This window comes from Clytia hemisphaerica, unplaced genomic scaffold (genome assembly GCF_902728285.1).
Source record: "Clytia hemisphaerica strain Z4C2 unplaced genomic scaffold, Clytia hemisphaerica genome assembly, whole genome shotgun sequence".
Classification (NCBI taxonomy): Eukaryota; Metazoa; Cnidaria; class Hydrozoa; order Leptothecata; family Clytiidae; genus Clytia; species Clytia hemisphaerica.
The window spans coordinates 351,189-368,079 of record NW_027103771.1 but is presented as its reverse complement, the minus strand read 5'-3'; the positions used below and the strand labels follow the sequence as shown (position 1 = coordinate 368,079).

General features: G+C 33.6%; 1 protein-coding gene across 1 annotated transcript in view; it reads right to left on the bottom strand.

The window, feature by feature from the left end:
• Positions 1-16,891, bottom strand: part of LOC136806053 (uncharacterized) — a 43,713-nt gene that overhangs the window by 9,325 nt on the left and 17,497 nt on the right. The window contains exons 3-5 of the mRNA XM_067062625.1: positions 1,517-1,564; positions 1,288-1,353; positions 200-340 (exon numbers count right to left, since the gene is read on the bottom strand). Of these exons, the coding sequence (XP_066918726.1) occupies positions 200-340; positions 1,288-1,353; positions 1,517-1,564 (255 nt within the window). The remainder of the gene's footprint in view (positions 1-199; positions 341-1,287; positions 1,354-1,516; positions 1,565-16,891) is intronic.

Sequence of the window (16,891 nt, the reverse complement as noted above, 5' to 3'; positions counted from 1 at the left end):
ATTTTTGTGAAAGTATCCTTACTTAACAGTTTATAATTAAAAATGTTCTAAAAATGACATTTTTATCTTCAGCTGCCCAATTCCATGATATTCTTTATTTTATATAAAAAAGCGTGTATCTGATGGCATTCAAAAGCTCTTTTTGACATCATCTAAACTTTTTGAAAGAAACATGGCGAAAAAAACTATGACAACCTACCACTTTTCTTTTCATCATCAATGGGGGTGAAGGATGCAGTATTTTCCTCTGTTGTCGTTGTAGTGTTGCGTATCAAAGGTGCAGATGGTGCTGCTGCTGATGACGCGTTCCCTGTTCCAAAGACTTTTGCTATCACACCAGCTGTAAGAGAAAGCTCAATATGTTATTCTACGTCGTGAGTATTTGTTTTTCTTAGTCTAGCAAGAAAGCCCAAGATATGACGTTAAAGGTAGGAATTCTTTGTAAAGAAACTCGCTCATAGAGTACATTATTCTTACACGCTTCCATTATTATCGCAGTCAAAGTACAATGCTGGTTATTACTTAGTGTAGTAAGGCGAGAACAATTTAATTTGTTGTTCTACGGGCCGACCGACCCTATTTTTACTAAATTCAAAAAATAATAATATTGAACCTCTACTACAGTATATTTTTTACACACTAGTTATAAAGCTGAAAATTAATTCAAGAAATGATCTTCATCGAAGATAAAAGAAGTTAATTTTCGATCAAGATATTTTTTTGAGAATATTTTCGGTACCTTACCAACCCTGATAAATGAAAAATTTATTGTCATTTTACCTACCGACCGACCCGCTATCTTTTTCTAACGATCTGCCTGTAGAACATCAAATTAAATTGGTCTCCCCTAATACATATTTTATAAGGGACGGGAGAGGCTGATGATATACAGTGTGTCTCGAAAATGGCAAAACTTATTATCTTGACTGCGGGCTTAGAAAAATCGAAATAAGATTAAAATCTAAATATTTTTTTATACGCTTAAACGTGTGTGTTTACAACGTTTTGTAAAAAGTTTTCGAAAATCTAACAAAGCTCTTCAAAGCCTCCTCTTCATGACGTTGAACCATCATCTTTTTGCACCTTTTAAGCAGATTTCCTACCACTAGACTAACTTTGAGACCCCAAGATACTATTTTTCTTGATATATAAAATTTGTTCGCCTTTTTGGGACACACTGTATGAGTTATTTTCTACTGTATGGTTTTTTTTTTGAAAATCAAGGTTTATCATAAAACTTATATCCCACAATACACATTTACAAACGAGACGAGTTTACAAACATACCTGGTACTGAAACTTCGGTATTCGACGTCAAACTTTTTGCTTTTTGACCGCTCTTTATCTCGGTTTCTATGGTAAAGATTTTTATTAGAATTTATAAGCCATACTTAAGCCTACTCTCGATTTTTAGAATTACTCCATAAATTTATTTCTTAAGTTTTCTTGAACATTTCTTAATGTTTTAATGATTGAAATTAATGTATTTCGGTATTTTCAAATGAAATATTCTTACTTTTACTACTTTGGTCAGTGATTTGGTTCGTTGCCGTAGCTGTTTCATCTAGAAAGTTCAAATTACATTTTGGTTAAAGTCATGATACAGCGGAGCCTCCATAACTCGAACCTCTATTACACGAATGTCATCTAAACTCAAAAAAGTTTTCTGGTTCCTTTAGTAAACCATACCTTTATAAACTCGGAATTTCCATAACTCGAACAAATAGGTTTTCGAGTTATTGAGGTTGTAATTCGACCAAATAAAGTATGTATAAGAGAGTATCAAATTTTAAGTAATTCGTTCTCGATGTAAAAACAACTAACTACTGTAGTTTTGAATCCAAGAATTTTGAATGTGTTTGCTCAAAACACTAAAAAAGCCTAAAAAGAAAAGATTTGAGCCTAACCATTCGCGTCGACAGAACCAGATCCCGATTCCTGCCCAAATTCTTCTTCAATTTCATATTCTTCACCGACAATGAGATGACAAGAAAATAAGAACATGCAAAAATACAAAAGTAGCCTCATCTTGTGCATAGATAATAATAATTAATTATCCCGATTAGTGAATTAGTCAAGTATAAATGATAATAATTTTAATCAATCATCGCCCTGAGCTTAATTTCAAATATTCATTTAATTTTCCGTGTTTTAATATAATTTTATTATAATCAGCTTTTAAATAGAACTCGATTAGAATGGATGATAATTGAGCATAAAAGGGGTTTATTGTTTCGCTTCATTAGCTTTTCTTAAACAGTAAATAGCTTTTGTTTTGATTCAATTTGTAGCGTTTGTTTGATTTCTATAGACGAACAGTTGATTTTCTTAATAGTTGCTTTAAATCCACTTTTTCTCCTCTATTTTATTCGACTTTAACTTGACTACTTTAATGGACCAGGTTCAGCTAAAGAACAAGTTGACTTGTACATATTCAAATACTAATAAAATCAAGGCTTTGAATCCACATCTGGAAATCAACAATCCCTAATATATAATATAATATAAGCTAGGGACGAGCCATCAATTTTTCCAGTTGTATCTGAACCAAAATTTATTCTGGAACTTGATTATCATCTCAATAGGTTATGACCTTTAAGGGAACTAATTTTGGCGATTAGCAAAAATCCTAAACAAGAATAACTCTTAACTTAGTGAAAACACATTTTGGCGAGGCAGCATTTACTTTTAACTATATCAAAAGATGCCCAGCTGTCAGAAGTTTTGCGAGGAACTATTTTAACTAATTTCAAACTATTTTTTTTTTGTTTAACAAACACAATTGTTTGACCTAGACTTTTTTGATTTTCCTTGCAGCTTACAGCAAGAAAATGTCCCAACTCTTGCAATGGGTTCTAACTCAGTTCGAACAAAAAACGCAAACGGAAAATCTCGAAATCCCGCTGACCTCTCTCAGAGGTCAGTCAGGCAAAATCGTTTGAGTGAAGATGCGCCAAATTGGTATCGTCCGTTTCTTCGAAACTCTCCCGCCGATTTTTTCCGTATACCGCCATAACGCCATACCGCCATTTTTCCCGCCTTTATTGTCACTGTAAACGGACGATAACATCGTCTAGCAAAGGGTTCACTACGTTTGCCAAACATTTTCGTGGCAATTCTTCATTTTCGTAAGAACTCTTTACATACTCTCTATGTGTGGGAGCTTTTTCGAAAATCCAAAAGAACTTTTCAAAAATATCTCTAAGGATCTCACTGTTTCGCTAAAATCTTTTCGTAGCTACGGTCCGCACTTACCCGACATTTTCCAAACCTAGTATCCCCGGGTTTATTGCACCTGAAATGATACGTGCTGTCAAAAGCGTGGTTGGTCGACCAAAACTGGGGAGTCAATTTTGAGCAAGTTGGGGTTTTGTAAAATATATTTTTAAAAACGAAATTTTTTGGGTATGTTTTCTCTTTTTCGCGCCAAAATTAGTAATCAGAGACGCCTTTTCCGACTCTTGTCATTCGGCGCGCCCCCAAAACAGAATCGGCCGCTGGGGGGGGGGGGGGGGGCTGCCGCCACCTTACTGGCTACTATATCAAACGTGGGAATTTATGTCATTTTCCAAAATCACGTTAAAAGTCGAAAATATGTCAAGATAAGAAATAAAAAATTAAGAGAGATGATTTAAAAATAGTGTCACATAACGAAAAATTATTTCGGCGAAAAACTTTTACACAAAAAAACGATAAAGAAAAATATAGAACTGTTAAAAAGTTGTGTGAAAAACAGATTGAGATTTCTTTTCTGGTAGATTTTCTGATTATTTTCAGATCGTTTTGTTTTATGCTTTCTATGGCCCCCGTGTATGTGCTTAAGTTATGAAAGTTACATAGTACTGTCGAAAGGCAAAGTTTTCTCATCCCCAGAGAAACTTTCCAGTGGCATTTCCATTATTTCCTGTTTAGAAATGACACTGGATAAACCCTGTGGAAATGAAAACCTTTGCCATTCGACCATTTAAAAGTGATTTGGCAGTACTGTATAGGTTCTTAATATCAACCTTGGAGTTAAGAGTGCAGCTTTGAAATTTACAATGGATTTTTGTTAGTATACAGAGAAATTGCAGGTATATAGAAGTTGTCTATCATTTTCTGTTTCAAAAAGTGATGATCGTCTTATCTTTCGAGTTAACTTTTATCCCCAAAAACTAGGTTCCAAGCCGACACTTATCTGATATTCCGATATCGGATTAGCGGCCGCCTAAGCTAAAGCTCTAAAGGAGCGGGTCATTTGCCCAAAATCTCGTCCCCGGTGGAAAATGCCCTACAATTTCAGCCTAGACAGGAGTCGTTTATAATGCGTGTAATACAGTAGTATAGGCGTTATATGATAATACGATTATTGTTACGGGATTTAGTTTGTATAAAATTGTTCCCTCCATTACTTTATGCTTTATTTCTACTACTATGTCTGTAGTCGTCTAGCTTGCTAAACTATTTCAGCCCCACTGGGAAATTGACTTTGATCCTAATTTAAAATTTAATCGAAAATATTCCAATCATAAAAGGGAAAAACTTCCACTGGAGTTGTGAGAGAGGGGTATATTTACTGTAAGTCATTGTTCAAAGAAATTCCAAAATATTTTAGCTAAAGCTTTTGCTTTTGCTTTGCAGAATAAGCATATTCCTTTATATTGGTATGATCATCAGTGCTCCAATCGTGGTCAGAAACCTTTTTATAAGGTCATACCAGGTCTCCTAACCCCGAACTGAATTAGAACTTCCTGGAAGGCTTCTATTTCTGTCTGTTCCTCTAAAGTATCCTGTATTGTAACACACGTGCGTAATTTGTCGTTCTTTAAACCATATGTAGTTAATTCCCGTGATAAACAAAGATGAATGAATTCGTAGGGGTCGACAAACTAACCGGGCCGGGTCGTGGACGGCGAAATTTGTCGTTTATTATGAAATTTGTCCTTCTTTTTGTCTATTTTTAGTAAATGTAGGATTCTTTAGATAAGCCCCCTCAGAGTATGGAAACCCTTAAGCATGAACGAAGAGGTAGAATAACACTTATTCAATTCTGGGAACAAAATTTAGGACCCAAAAATATTATTTTTTATTCAAAAGAAATTAATCAAAACATATGAAAAGGCTACTTTCTAATTAACACTTTTTCCCCTTTAATTCATTGCTTTTTCATTCCTTTGTTAGTTTTCGTCTGTTGTTTAATTTTTGTTTTTCTTGTTTTCCCAGACCTATTTTCCCATTTCCCCTTATTCATTTTCTTCTTCATTCTTTAGGACTGTTTGTGAGATGCTTATTGAAAAGTCATGATTATTTAGTTGATGTTGATTTGAAAATAGTTGGTTATGTTTGAGAATTTCCTAAATTTCCAGAATTTCCAGTCAAGTCGCGAGCAAACTCTCCAGTTAAGTACACTCTTTCTTTTATAAGAATATAATTAATGAAATTGGCAAAAAAATTTAAGAACTTGAAGAACTAAGAAGATCACTATCGTGGATTTTGGCAACAGAGCATTTTAACTGTAAATTGCCAATTATCCCTCAGTCAGGCTTATTACTTTAACAAAAATGCTATGTATGTTTCAATAAAGTTAAGTGTATTACATTATTAAATTCAGGTTTAATTTTGATCCAAACCTAAGAGATATCTCCCCTAAGGGTGCAGCCTACCCTAAGGGTGGTCCTTTTTCCAAGCTTCCAAAAGTGCACTGTAAGGGTCGAAATAAACAAAGATGAGAAAGATAGCCCTCTAACGGTGCAAAATTTAGAAAATCTGATTATATTTTGCCTTAAAATGGCCAAAAACTTTCAAGAAAATGCACTGTAAGGGTCGATTTTTGAACCAAAGTTACTCAGATTTGGCTAAATTTTCTCTCCACTGTAATGGTCCGATTTCAAAGACCTAACTTTCGTAGGGTCAGCCCAGGCCTAGGTCCCAGCCAAAAAGATAGCCTCCCCTCTCCAAATTTTAAAAGTTTTTTAAGCAGCCTCCAGTCCTGATATGACCTAGTATAAAAAATATTTGTTGATTTAATATCGTTTTTAGGAAAATAACATTTCTATTCTATTGACTATAATGGTTAATTCAAGATGGTGGATACAAGTGAAAACAAACAGAATCAATAGACTGTAAAATGAAAGGTTTTTGGATAAAAATGTGGTGATATAAAGAAAAATATAGAAGAAATAGTCAGCCCCTAGCCTTGCCATTGAAATTTCAGCCCCCTCCCCAAAAAAAAACATTTCAGGTCTCCCAAATATTTGGCTATATTTTAGCTCCCAGTTTTAGTTTGCAAAAATGTCATGGAGGGGGGGGGTTGACGCTATGATTTTGGGCTGCATGTATGGTCGTTTTTTAATCGAGTGCCCAACTCCCCCCGCGGAAATACCGCAAGAATATTTTAGAATGATTTTCCCCAAAAAGTTGAGAATATCCATATATGCTAAAAAAAAAAACATTCTTATAAAAAAACGTATAGCTCGTCCAATGTAAGTTTACGTAATTATTTTCCCAGCGGAACAATCCTTTATTTACCGTCTATTGGGACGAGCAAATTTATCATTTACAGTTTTTAGCTTTTTAATCGACTTCCTCGGAAATCCTCGGAAAAGGCCTTTAGTGGTAAGTCTTTCAAACTTCTGGAAATGTTTTTTTAGAAGAAAGAAAAAAATGCACTTTTGGGGAATAGTTTCACAAAGTTCCGCCGAGTTTTTACATCCGATAATGGAATTAGTTAAAAAATTGCGTCGGAATAGTTTCAAAGAGAACACGCACCATCTACTGCAAACTCACTGTAATGACTACTTTTACAGACTATAATTCCTAAGCTCATCGATTTTTATGCTTAAAAAAGTGACACAGATATTGTCAACAATCCGTTAGACAGAAAAGTAATAGAAAGAACAAAAAAAAGAAAAGTCTGATATTAGCGTACATAGTTTTGGAGAAACAAACTTGAAAATTAAATATATTGTAACAATTTTTGATCCATTCTCTCTTATGATTTGGCTTTTGCTGTTGTTTTTTTGTGATTATTCAAAAATATTGAAAACTATGTAAACCTTTCACTATAATTTTGAGTGAAGAAACCTGAAAGTACTTGTACTTGAATCGATTAAAATAGTTTCAGGAGACTGATGGAATATATCAATAGTGAGTTTATGGAGATAATAAAAACTTCCGTGGTATATGTAATCCAATTCTGGAAGAGACGGTGGATTTCACATACTAAACCTATAAGTATAAGAAAGATCTGACGCCTTGCTTCTTATCACAATTTAGACAAAAAAGACTCGAAGCAAGGTCCCTAGTTTTATTCGTCTGAACAGAGAAACCCACTACTGTAATTTTTTAAACTTATTCTCGGACAAGTAGGCAAAACAAGGTACCAGGTTCGGCTTACGGATGGCAGTATCCACTACTAGCCAGCATCCACTAACGGATTCTTGCCACTTGTACTACGTGCGGTTTTGTAGAGGTCTTACTAGGATGAAGGGGCTTAATTTTCAATACTTTTTACTTAGCAAAGCAACTTATACAATATAAAGGACCTTCAGCTTATTCAAAACCTTTTAAAATATCACCAGTCATTAGTTTTGTTACCTCGTCTTTCAGTTCGACAGTTTCATATTTAAAACATAGAAAGCTCTAAAAGTTGAAGTGCTAGGTTGAAGATCTATTCCTTACTCTAAATTTGGACTACCCGATGTCAGAGTGTAGTATCTAGGCCTATCTAATGTTTATTGACAAGTGCACTCTCTGTACATTGTCTGTTACGTCTATGGTCTGTTTTTTTAGATTAAAAGTTGGACATATATCAGAACCATGGATCTACTGGTAAGGACAAACAAGTGGTTGACTTTATAAGGCTTTATTTTGTTGCAATCGTGTTTTACTTTTTCTTGATAGAGGCTTTAAGAGAAACGAAACAAAGTTTACCATATTTGGGAAAAATACTACCAAAGCAAACAACAAAAAAATTTACTTGCAATAGAATTACGGCTTACAATACATTAGGAACAGTCCAGAAGGTAGAACTTTCAAAATAAAATCTCAGAAAAATTGAGATTTTGAGGCTTTTAGTATATATAAAGAGGTCAGAAATGAGGTAGCGCTGAGGATGCTTTGCCTTCTTTGTTTTTTAGTCGAAGGGAAAGTGTTTTTTGTAGTGAAAAAATAGGAAAATTTTACGTTGGGGAGCTAATTAATCTCATCTTAGTGAAATGCGATAAAAGAGGATGAAGAATAAGATACGGTGTTGAGAAGGTTTAGAAACACAATGAAGAAAAGATATATCAGGAAAAAAAAAAAATCTTCTTATCTTTTACTTCTCTAAAAATCTTCTAAAACGTTTATCTATTTCTCGGGAGAATAATGTCTTTATCGCATACTGTTATGTTTCGGTTTCTTTTTTGGAAATATGGGGATGTTAAAGGAAATATCAGTTTTTACCATTAACAGAAGATGCTAAAAGGGAAATGGACATAGATGGTACACAGGGGGAGTGGCATCAGTGAGGCGTTATTATTGCTGAAAAGTTTCAGTTTTTTTCTGTAGTCGGTTTTGCGGGTTGCCATTATCTTTTCTTTTTTATTGGTATATTTTCAATTACATTTCATTACAAGCAAAAAATGAACACATATCGCTAGTAGAAAAATTACGGCATTTGAAACGGAATTTTATGAATTTATCTAGTCTGAATCGCAGACCTTTATAAATATACTTCCTATATAAGAAACTTTTTTTGCTAGAGAATGAACAGAAGCCTAAAATCTACCACCTCCTGTGTGGCCCGATTTTCGTTTTTCATTTATTTTCTTAAATAATTATCTTAAGAACCAAGCAGCCGCTCAGCCTTGCCTCATTTACTTTATTTTCCGCTCAAACTTTTTAAGTTGTCATTACATGCTTGATTTATGTATCTCGAGGCTTGAAAAGGCTTTAAAATCAGTTTTACTCGGTAATTATTTGAATCAGAGGCTCAAATTGAATTTAAAGTGTTTAGGTTTGGCAAAGCAAAATCTCAGAGCCGTGTTTCAATAAAATTGTTCTTATAATAGGAAGTGTGTATTGCTTAAAATATATAGTCGAAAAATTTATCATTCGTGACTGAGGGGTCAGTGTTCGTTTTACCCAAAATGTAGAATTTTAGATTTTTGCCATTTGAGTGAAGACATGTGAGATCTGATTTAAGAGAGGTTTTCGAGGAAAATTCCTGCAATTTAGATAATTATCGTAGAATTTAAGATTTTGCCATCTGAGTGAGGGCATGTGAGATCTGATTTAAGAGAGGTTTCGTAGAAAATTCCTGAAATTATGATATTTTTCGTAGAATTTAAGATTTTGCCATCTGAGTGAGGGCATGTGAGATCTGATTTAAGAGAGGTTTCGTAGAAAATTCCTGCAATTTTGATAATTATCGTAGAATTTTGCCATCTGAGATCTGATGAAAGGATTTTCGTAGAAAATTACTATAATTTCATCATCATGAGTTTAAGTTTCCCATCAATATGTCCTTCTGTTAAGATTTACAATGGAAATTTGAGTCATACCTAGAAATGGTGGATTTAACATATCTTAAATATTTTATCAAAGTTTTTGGTCTCGTGTTTTGACAACAATTTCTTTTCAAAAATCATTTGGAAAATATGTCCAATATTTTGAATAGTATTGGTTTTGAAAGTTTTGAATTCTTTTGTCTCTTTGTTTCCCTTGAAGGTTCCGATTGCTTGATCGATTGTAGAGAGGTTAAAAGTGGATGAAAATCCTACAAAATTTTATATTCTTCACCTCATCCTGTCTAAATTGATTAATGATTTAGGTTTTCCAAATGTTTCGATCTCACAGAAAAAAATAATTTTGAAAAAACTTGCTCAAGTGAGTGAAATCATTGTTGAAAAGGTTGTTCCAGAAACTGAATTATAGGTGGTTAGCTTTGGTTCATGGAGCTGATTTCGGATACGCTCAAAGGACAAGATATTGTGTTCTCTAAAAAGATGGTATATAGATCCAGTATATATTTTTGGAAAGTCAATTTGGTAATCATTTATTAAACTATCCGGTTAAGGAGTTTCTTAAAATCAGTATTTTTCATTTGTAATTGCGCGTAAATCCGATCAATCGCGATAGTCGGGTTCGATTTCCCGATCTTTCCGGCTTGATTTCCCGATTTGGTTTGCGTTTGCGCTCGCACTTACTAGGATATACTCTTTTAAATTTTATGTTAGATATATTAAGAAAGGCTGACCCATGACAATATTACAAGAGTTTGCAGCCGTCATTACAGCTGTTTTATTTTCTACTACTACTACAGGGAGTCCCAGAAAAAAGTCCTGTCTTAGAACACTACTACAAGTAGAAACATTTTTGTATGGGTATGTCTAATTTCTCTCTTTAACGCAACACAGTAATTAACCGAGAGCGCCACTCGTTCTTTCTGGATTTCTAGATTTTTCTACTTATACTTTTGATCATTCTCGCTGTAACCCGGCGCACAGAAAAATGAGTCATTAAGATAAGAGTCTCAAGGTTTAGACTCAGGCCCTCTAAATCTGCAAATATACTATTAATCTTAATCAAATTTAAAGTTTGCAAGAGGTTTTGAAGTACCAAAAATAGATAGAAAAAGCTGACTTGCTGATTTTTTTTTTTCATTTTGATAAATCTAACTGACGGAATTTCTCAGCTAGACGAAGAATAGGTGTGAAAAAAAGTGAAGTAGGAAATCAAAAAATTTATTAGTTATAAATATAAAGTGAATACAGATATGCAAAAATAGTAGTTGTTAAAAAGAGATAATATTGTTCTTCATTAACATTCTTTCGACAATTTTTCTATTTTGGTTTCTTAGCAGTTATCTCAGCGAGATCATATTTCTTGGTAGAAACTGTTAAGCAAAGAACACTTACATTAGAAGGGTATCTTAGTATCTTACCAGTAATACTATGGTCTTTCTGTTAATAAGACTAGAGAATTAAGTTTTGATTTTGACAATCTTCGGTAGGGATAAAAGTTTGTAGAATTTTTTTGACGACGTGCTCAAGCCAACATTGAAATCATCGGTATGTCATTGTCAAAGTAAGGTATTCTAACATATTTATCATTTTGCTGAATAATTTAATGGCATTCAAACAGACAAATTCAGTCAGAAAATAATAGAAAAAGACGGAACGAAATTCCGTTAATTTGCGCAAAGTATCATAAGCCTTTTTAGTGAACTTTTCAAAGGGCTTGGACTTAATGGAACAAGCACCAGGTTGATTAGGTCTACGAACGCTGTGATATATCAAATCTTCGATAGTGAAAAATAGATCAAATTCAATAAATATTTAGTCTAGTCGTTATGTTAATTGCTATTCAGGTCTCGTTCCTTTTTTAAATATAGCAAAAGTAGACCTTAACAAACGTAATGACCAGACTGCTTGGTTTAAAATGCGAAATAAAAGATCTGGCGACCTATTCATCCACCAGTTTACGTATTTACAATGATTGTCATGATTACCGCGGACTTTATGGAGTGCGAAGATACAGCAACACGATATATCAATTAGTCCTTTGCTGAATAAAAAGCTAGAGAAAGAAATTCAAATGGGTGAACTCAGGACACATTATAGAACTGAACGGGAACTGAACTCGGCTCCAAACAACAAAATCAAAAGGTGGATAAACAGTAGACTGAAGGCATTTGTACATTGCAAGCTTTACTTCTTCTTTATTCTGCCAGAGCAGATTAAGAATATATGAACTTAACTGAAGAAAACCCCCAAAAATCAGCTCACCTACCGACACCAGCGTGTTGAACAAATTATTATGGAGAACAAGAGATCGCCGATCATCTGATCTTCTATTCGTGAAAATCAAGCACCAATCATAAGAAGATTTTTTTTCTCAACCCATTTAGATTATGCTAGCAACGGTTCTTAGGTGAGGCGAACTATCAAGGGTATAATTAATGCGGGTTGTAGCAAGAGTGTAAGACGTGGTGCATAACCTCCGCTAAACAAAGTACACGCTTTTTTTTTATAAGAATGGTGTTTTTTCATTTCATCATGGATATTCTTAACTTTTTGGCGAAAATAATCCAAAAATATTCTTACGCTATTCTTAGGTTAAGATCGAAAATTGGCAATCTACTGGTTAAAGTGCATTAAAAATGGCATTCTTAGGTTCACTTGCTAAATTCCATGATGGTGATATTCTTACCATGTTCTTAATTTTTAGGCCATTTTCATCATGGACATTCTTATAAAGTGTATTCTTATAAAAAAAAGAAGCGTGTACTAACTAATGTACAGTAATATGCATCTTTTGAATATATTTTAAAGCTTAGAAACTTGGCGAGACAATAATTATTTACCCTGAGTTTTTGTAAGTAATAAATTTACACTGGTTTATCAAAAAGCAAGGGGAGTTCAGTGAATTATATAGTTTCATTTCAAGATCAAAATCATTTAGTAATAAGAAGTTTTGAAAGAAGTATGAGAAAGAATTGAATATCGAATCAAAACGGATAATATGAAGCTTCATAAACGTTGTGAAAGACGAGTTTGATTAATCCCTTCCATTGATTCAGATGGTTCAATTGAATACTTAAATAAACAAGCATTATAATACCTGTCAGCTATTGTTATTGATGAAAATTTCTCTATTGATATCGGTAACTAAATGTCATCCAGAGAATACAAGAATAATACGTATTCCAGCAGTACCCATATTTTAAATATATACTAAAAATATTCACAAAATCAGACAAGATTACCTTTTCATGCTTTCATCAAAATCAATATCTTTGCTAATGAATCAATCAGAAGAAGATAACCAAGTTGAGGTGACTATCAAGTTTATGACCATTAATTGCAAAGTCTCTCCTAAAAAAGGCACGCAAAAAGAGTCGAGAAGAGCTTCAACTGGCAAACAGGGACCTATGAGAGAAGCATACCATAAAAAATTGAGCTATCATAAACCTGACGTCATTTTCCTTCAGGAGCAAAATCAAAAGGATTACAACGGTTGGTCAGAAAATGGCGAATATTCCTAAGAAACAACAAAGCCAAAACCATACGAAGCTGCGGTTCTAGTTAGAAAAGAATTAGATGAAAATATTACCTATGACAACAAAGAGAGATTTGTAACTGCGAAGTTAAATATTAATGACCGAACTTTATACGTTACATCTTTTCATGGAAAAAATACTTCAGCGCAAGAGAAAGAAAAGAAAAAGGAAGTTATGCAGATTTTACAGGACCTTCGTAAAAAGGGAAATTTTGTTATTGGTGGAGATTTCAATGTGGATAAAGAAAAATTGAAATCATGGATTGAAGAACTAACGAACCCTACAGAATTCAGAACATATGGGGAACGTTACTCTCCTCCAAAAAGCAGCAGCAAATTGAACATCGACTACTTTGTTTATGGAGGAAATATTGAGGTGATTGAAGAAGAGTCCGGAATAGATATGTACTTCGATAAAACAAACTTGAAAGTAAAATTAACAAGAAATGTAAACATCCTGGAGATTACTGAAAAAGAGGAAAAGAAATTGAATAGATTTAACGGTGAGTTTGGCGATGGTGAGTTTGGTGATGTTCATTTTGATTCTTTTCACTATAACAATGATAAAGAAAAAGTTAAAGACATCATTGAGAAGGCTTGTCACAATGATAAAGCATTTGTCATTGGTGGGAGTTGTAAGCTTACTCAGAAGCAATTACAAAACATCATCAATGAAATAGAAAGCAATCGCCAGTCTATTGATATAGGTGCTACTACAAGCCCCGCTGACAGTACCACATCAAGCGGCACGCGAACTACTACAAATGCTGTTGCTTCTGCAAGCATCACTACCGATGCTACTCCTGGACCAAGTACCTCACCAAGCAGCACAACTAGCACACAAGTTCCAGCTTCTACAACTGCTGCTGCTTCTGCAAGCATCACCACAAATACTACTGCTGATAATGCAACTGCAAATGCCAAAATTAAGGTAGTGAAAACCACTGCAGATCCAAAGATAAAATTGAGTAAAAAACTAAACGATTTCTTAGTCTATAGAGGGATTGACGTAAGCGACCTAAGAAGCATTCCTGACGATTTTCCTCTCGGTCAAGAATCACATCAGCCAAAGATTTTAAAAATTCGATTTACACAACGAAGTAATGGTAACGCAAATCCCACGCCAAAATTGCAAGCAAACGACGGTGTGAACGAAGCAGCCCCTAGTACCAAAAATGATGCGGGACAAGAAGATGAAGACACAAGTAATCAAACGAACGAAGATAATGGTGAAGACAACCTTTGTAACGATTTTGATCAGAAATTAAAATTGAATTGAATGATAGCTTAAAGGATGATTGAAAAAAAAAGATTTGGACAGTTGGTATATTTTGATACATTGGTTTGATTAAGAGAAAAAAACATATAAATTTGGAAAAACAATTTTGAGTAGATTCGCAGTTTTTCTCGCAATTTACCAAATTATATGATATAATAACAAAAGGAGATAATTGTGGGAAAAATAAATCCAGAAGTGAATTTATAGACAGAGAAATGATTTTTGACAAAATCGAAGTTGTGAAAAATTTTTTTTCAAAAGCTTCCATAGCTTTTTTTGAGTGAGAGTCTTTCCTCGCAAAACCTTTCTAGCGTAGGAGGTTTTGACTGGTTTTTGATATATGGTACTTTTTCCAATGATAAGCAGTTGTTTTAATTGATGTCGTTATCTTAATCGATTTATTACGTTAATGTATAAATTTAAAATATGTTAAATTGGTCCTGTAAATATAATGTGGCGTCGGGAGAAAATTAATTTGTTGTAAATTTCGACCTATCACCTGTTGAGTGGCATCAAAAGATCAATGGTGCACTGATTTTAATAGCTAAATTTACGATCATTGAACAGCTAAGAAATATCGAAGGAAATGAAAGCCAGCTGAAAAACACCATTCTATCACGAGAGAACTTTTGGATCAACAAACTAAAAACCTTAAAACCCAAGGGTTTAAACCAAGAACTCAATTTGATAGCGCCTTAAGTCTGTGTTTACACGTCCATTTTTTCCAGATCACTTACAGACGGCTCATAAATATACGTCACAAAAAAGCGTTTATTTGACGTCAAAAAAAATTTTTTTTTTTGTTAAAAAAACTGAATTTTTTTAGCTAGAAATATACCTTGAAAACGGCCCTGGCCGAAACATGTTGGAAATTTCTAGCATCTAATGGTATTTTTGTCTCGATCCTCCGTCCGATATATAGATTTTAATAGCTAAGTTTATACAGGCTTGTATTTTACCTTTTTGCTTTGATAAGTATAGTAATTGATGTCATTATCTTATTCGGTTTATTTCATTAATGTATTTTAAATATAAAATCTGTAAAATTTGTCCTGTAAATATAATGTGGCGTGTGGAGAAAATTAATCAGTTGTTCATTAATCTTTAATCTATTGAGTATCAGTGACACCCAAAACATCGACATTCCTTTGCTGTACACATTTTTTATAAACAACTAGGCTGTTAAAACTAGAGACTCAAATTTGGCAATTCTTTTTCACACCATATCTCACAGCTCCGATGGAAAGTTTTTCCATAACAGGGATAAAATTTTCTATCGAAATCCCAATTGGGATAGAAAATTCTTGTTCTAAGCTGAAAAGATCCAGTGGGGATGGTTTTTAAGTGCAATTTTTTACAATGAATTTTGTATGGGGATTTAATCAAACTGAATTTCCCAGTGGGGCTAAAAATTTGGGGTATTTTCAATACAGTGAGACTGGGGTCCCAGTGGGTCTTTGACACAGGGGTGTTTTTTCACTATCTCGTAAAGTAAAAGATAACTTTGCCATGGCAAACAATAGCCCTTTGCCAAATAAGCATAAACATTATGTAATACATATCAGGGATGATCGAAGCAAACCAAGAGCTGTCTCCAACAATTTCTTTAGCAATTTGCAGTCTCATTATTCATGTAAAATTTTTAAATACACGCTTTTTCTCTTAAAAGAATGGTGCTTTTTCAATTCATCATGAATATTCTTAACTTTTTTTGGAAAATCATCTTGAAATCCAATCCCAGCCAAAATCTAGCCTATAATATTACCTCAAGCTAAAATTTGGCATTTTTGTTGAACCTTTTAGCATTGCTGGGTAATAGTTGGTAAAGTAATGGTAAAATGCTCTAAAAATGGTATTCTTATGTTCAGTTGCCAAATTCCATGATGGTGGTATTCTTACCATATTCTTAATTTTTCGGTCAATTTTATCATAGATATTCTTATAAAAAAACGTGTGATAAAGAGTGTAGTTTTAACTGGATGCCTCCGGTGATACGGTCATGCATCTTCGACGTGTCTACCGGGAAAAGAACAAAGCTATTCTCGTTTTAACTTGAAATAAGCTAGAATAAAGATTTTTCATAAGAACATCCACAGTTTTTGAAGCCTTCGGATTTTTTTAACTTTTTGTGTTTTAAGCCTTAAAATATTCTTAAAATGTTCTTAACTTCACCACTTTTTAAGTTTTTTCGAGCCCATAAGGGCTTTAAATGTTCTTAAAATTGTTTTAAATATTTTGGCCATCGAAGCCTTACATCCTTTATTATTTTTTCTTATAAAAAAACAGGCAAGGTTCTCCGATCGTAATCTATGGATCAAAGTTCAAGTATCATTATTCGGGGTATTAAAATTCTTTTAATCTTGTTGTTCTTATAAAAAGAACAAGTAAACAAAAACAAAAGGTTCAGTATTTTTAGAACAAACTTGCGAAAAAAAGTGACAGAATGACCGGAAGAATCATTTTAAAGGATTGTAAATATTGAATGTAATTGTCGAGAGGTATACGAGTTCTTATTCAAAAGACGAGCGTGATGTGTTTTTTTGATATTATGTAAAGTAATAAATCAACCAGCGTTGATATAAAAAAGTT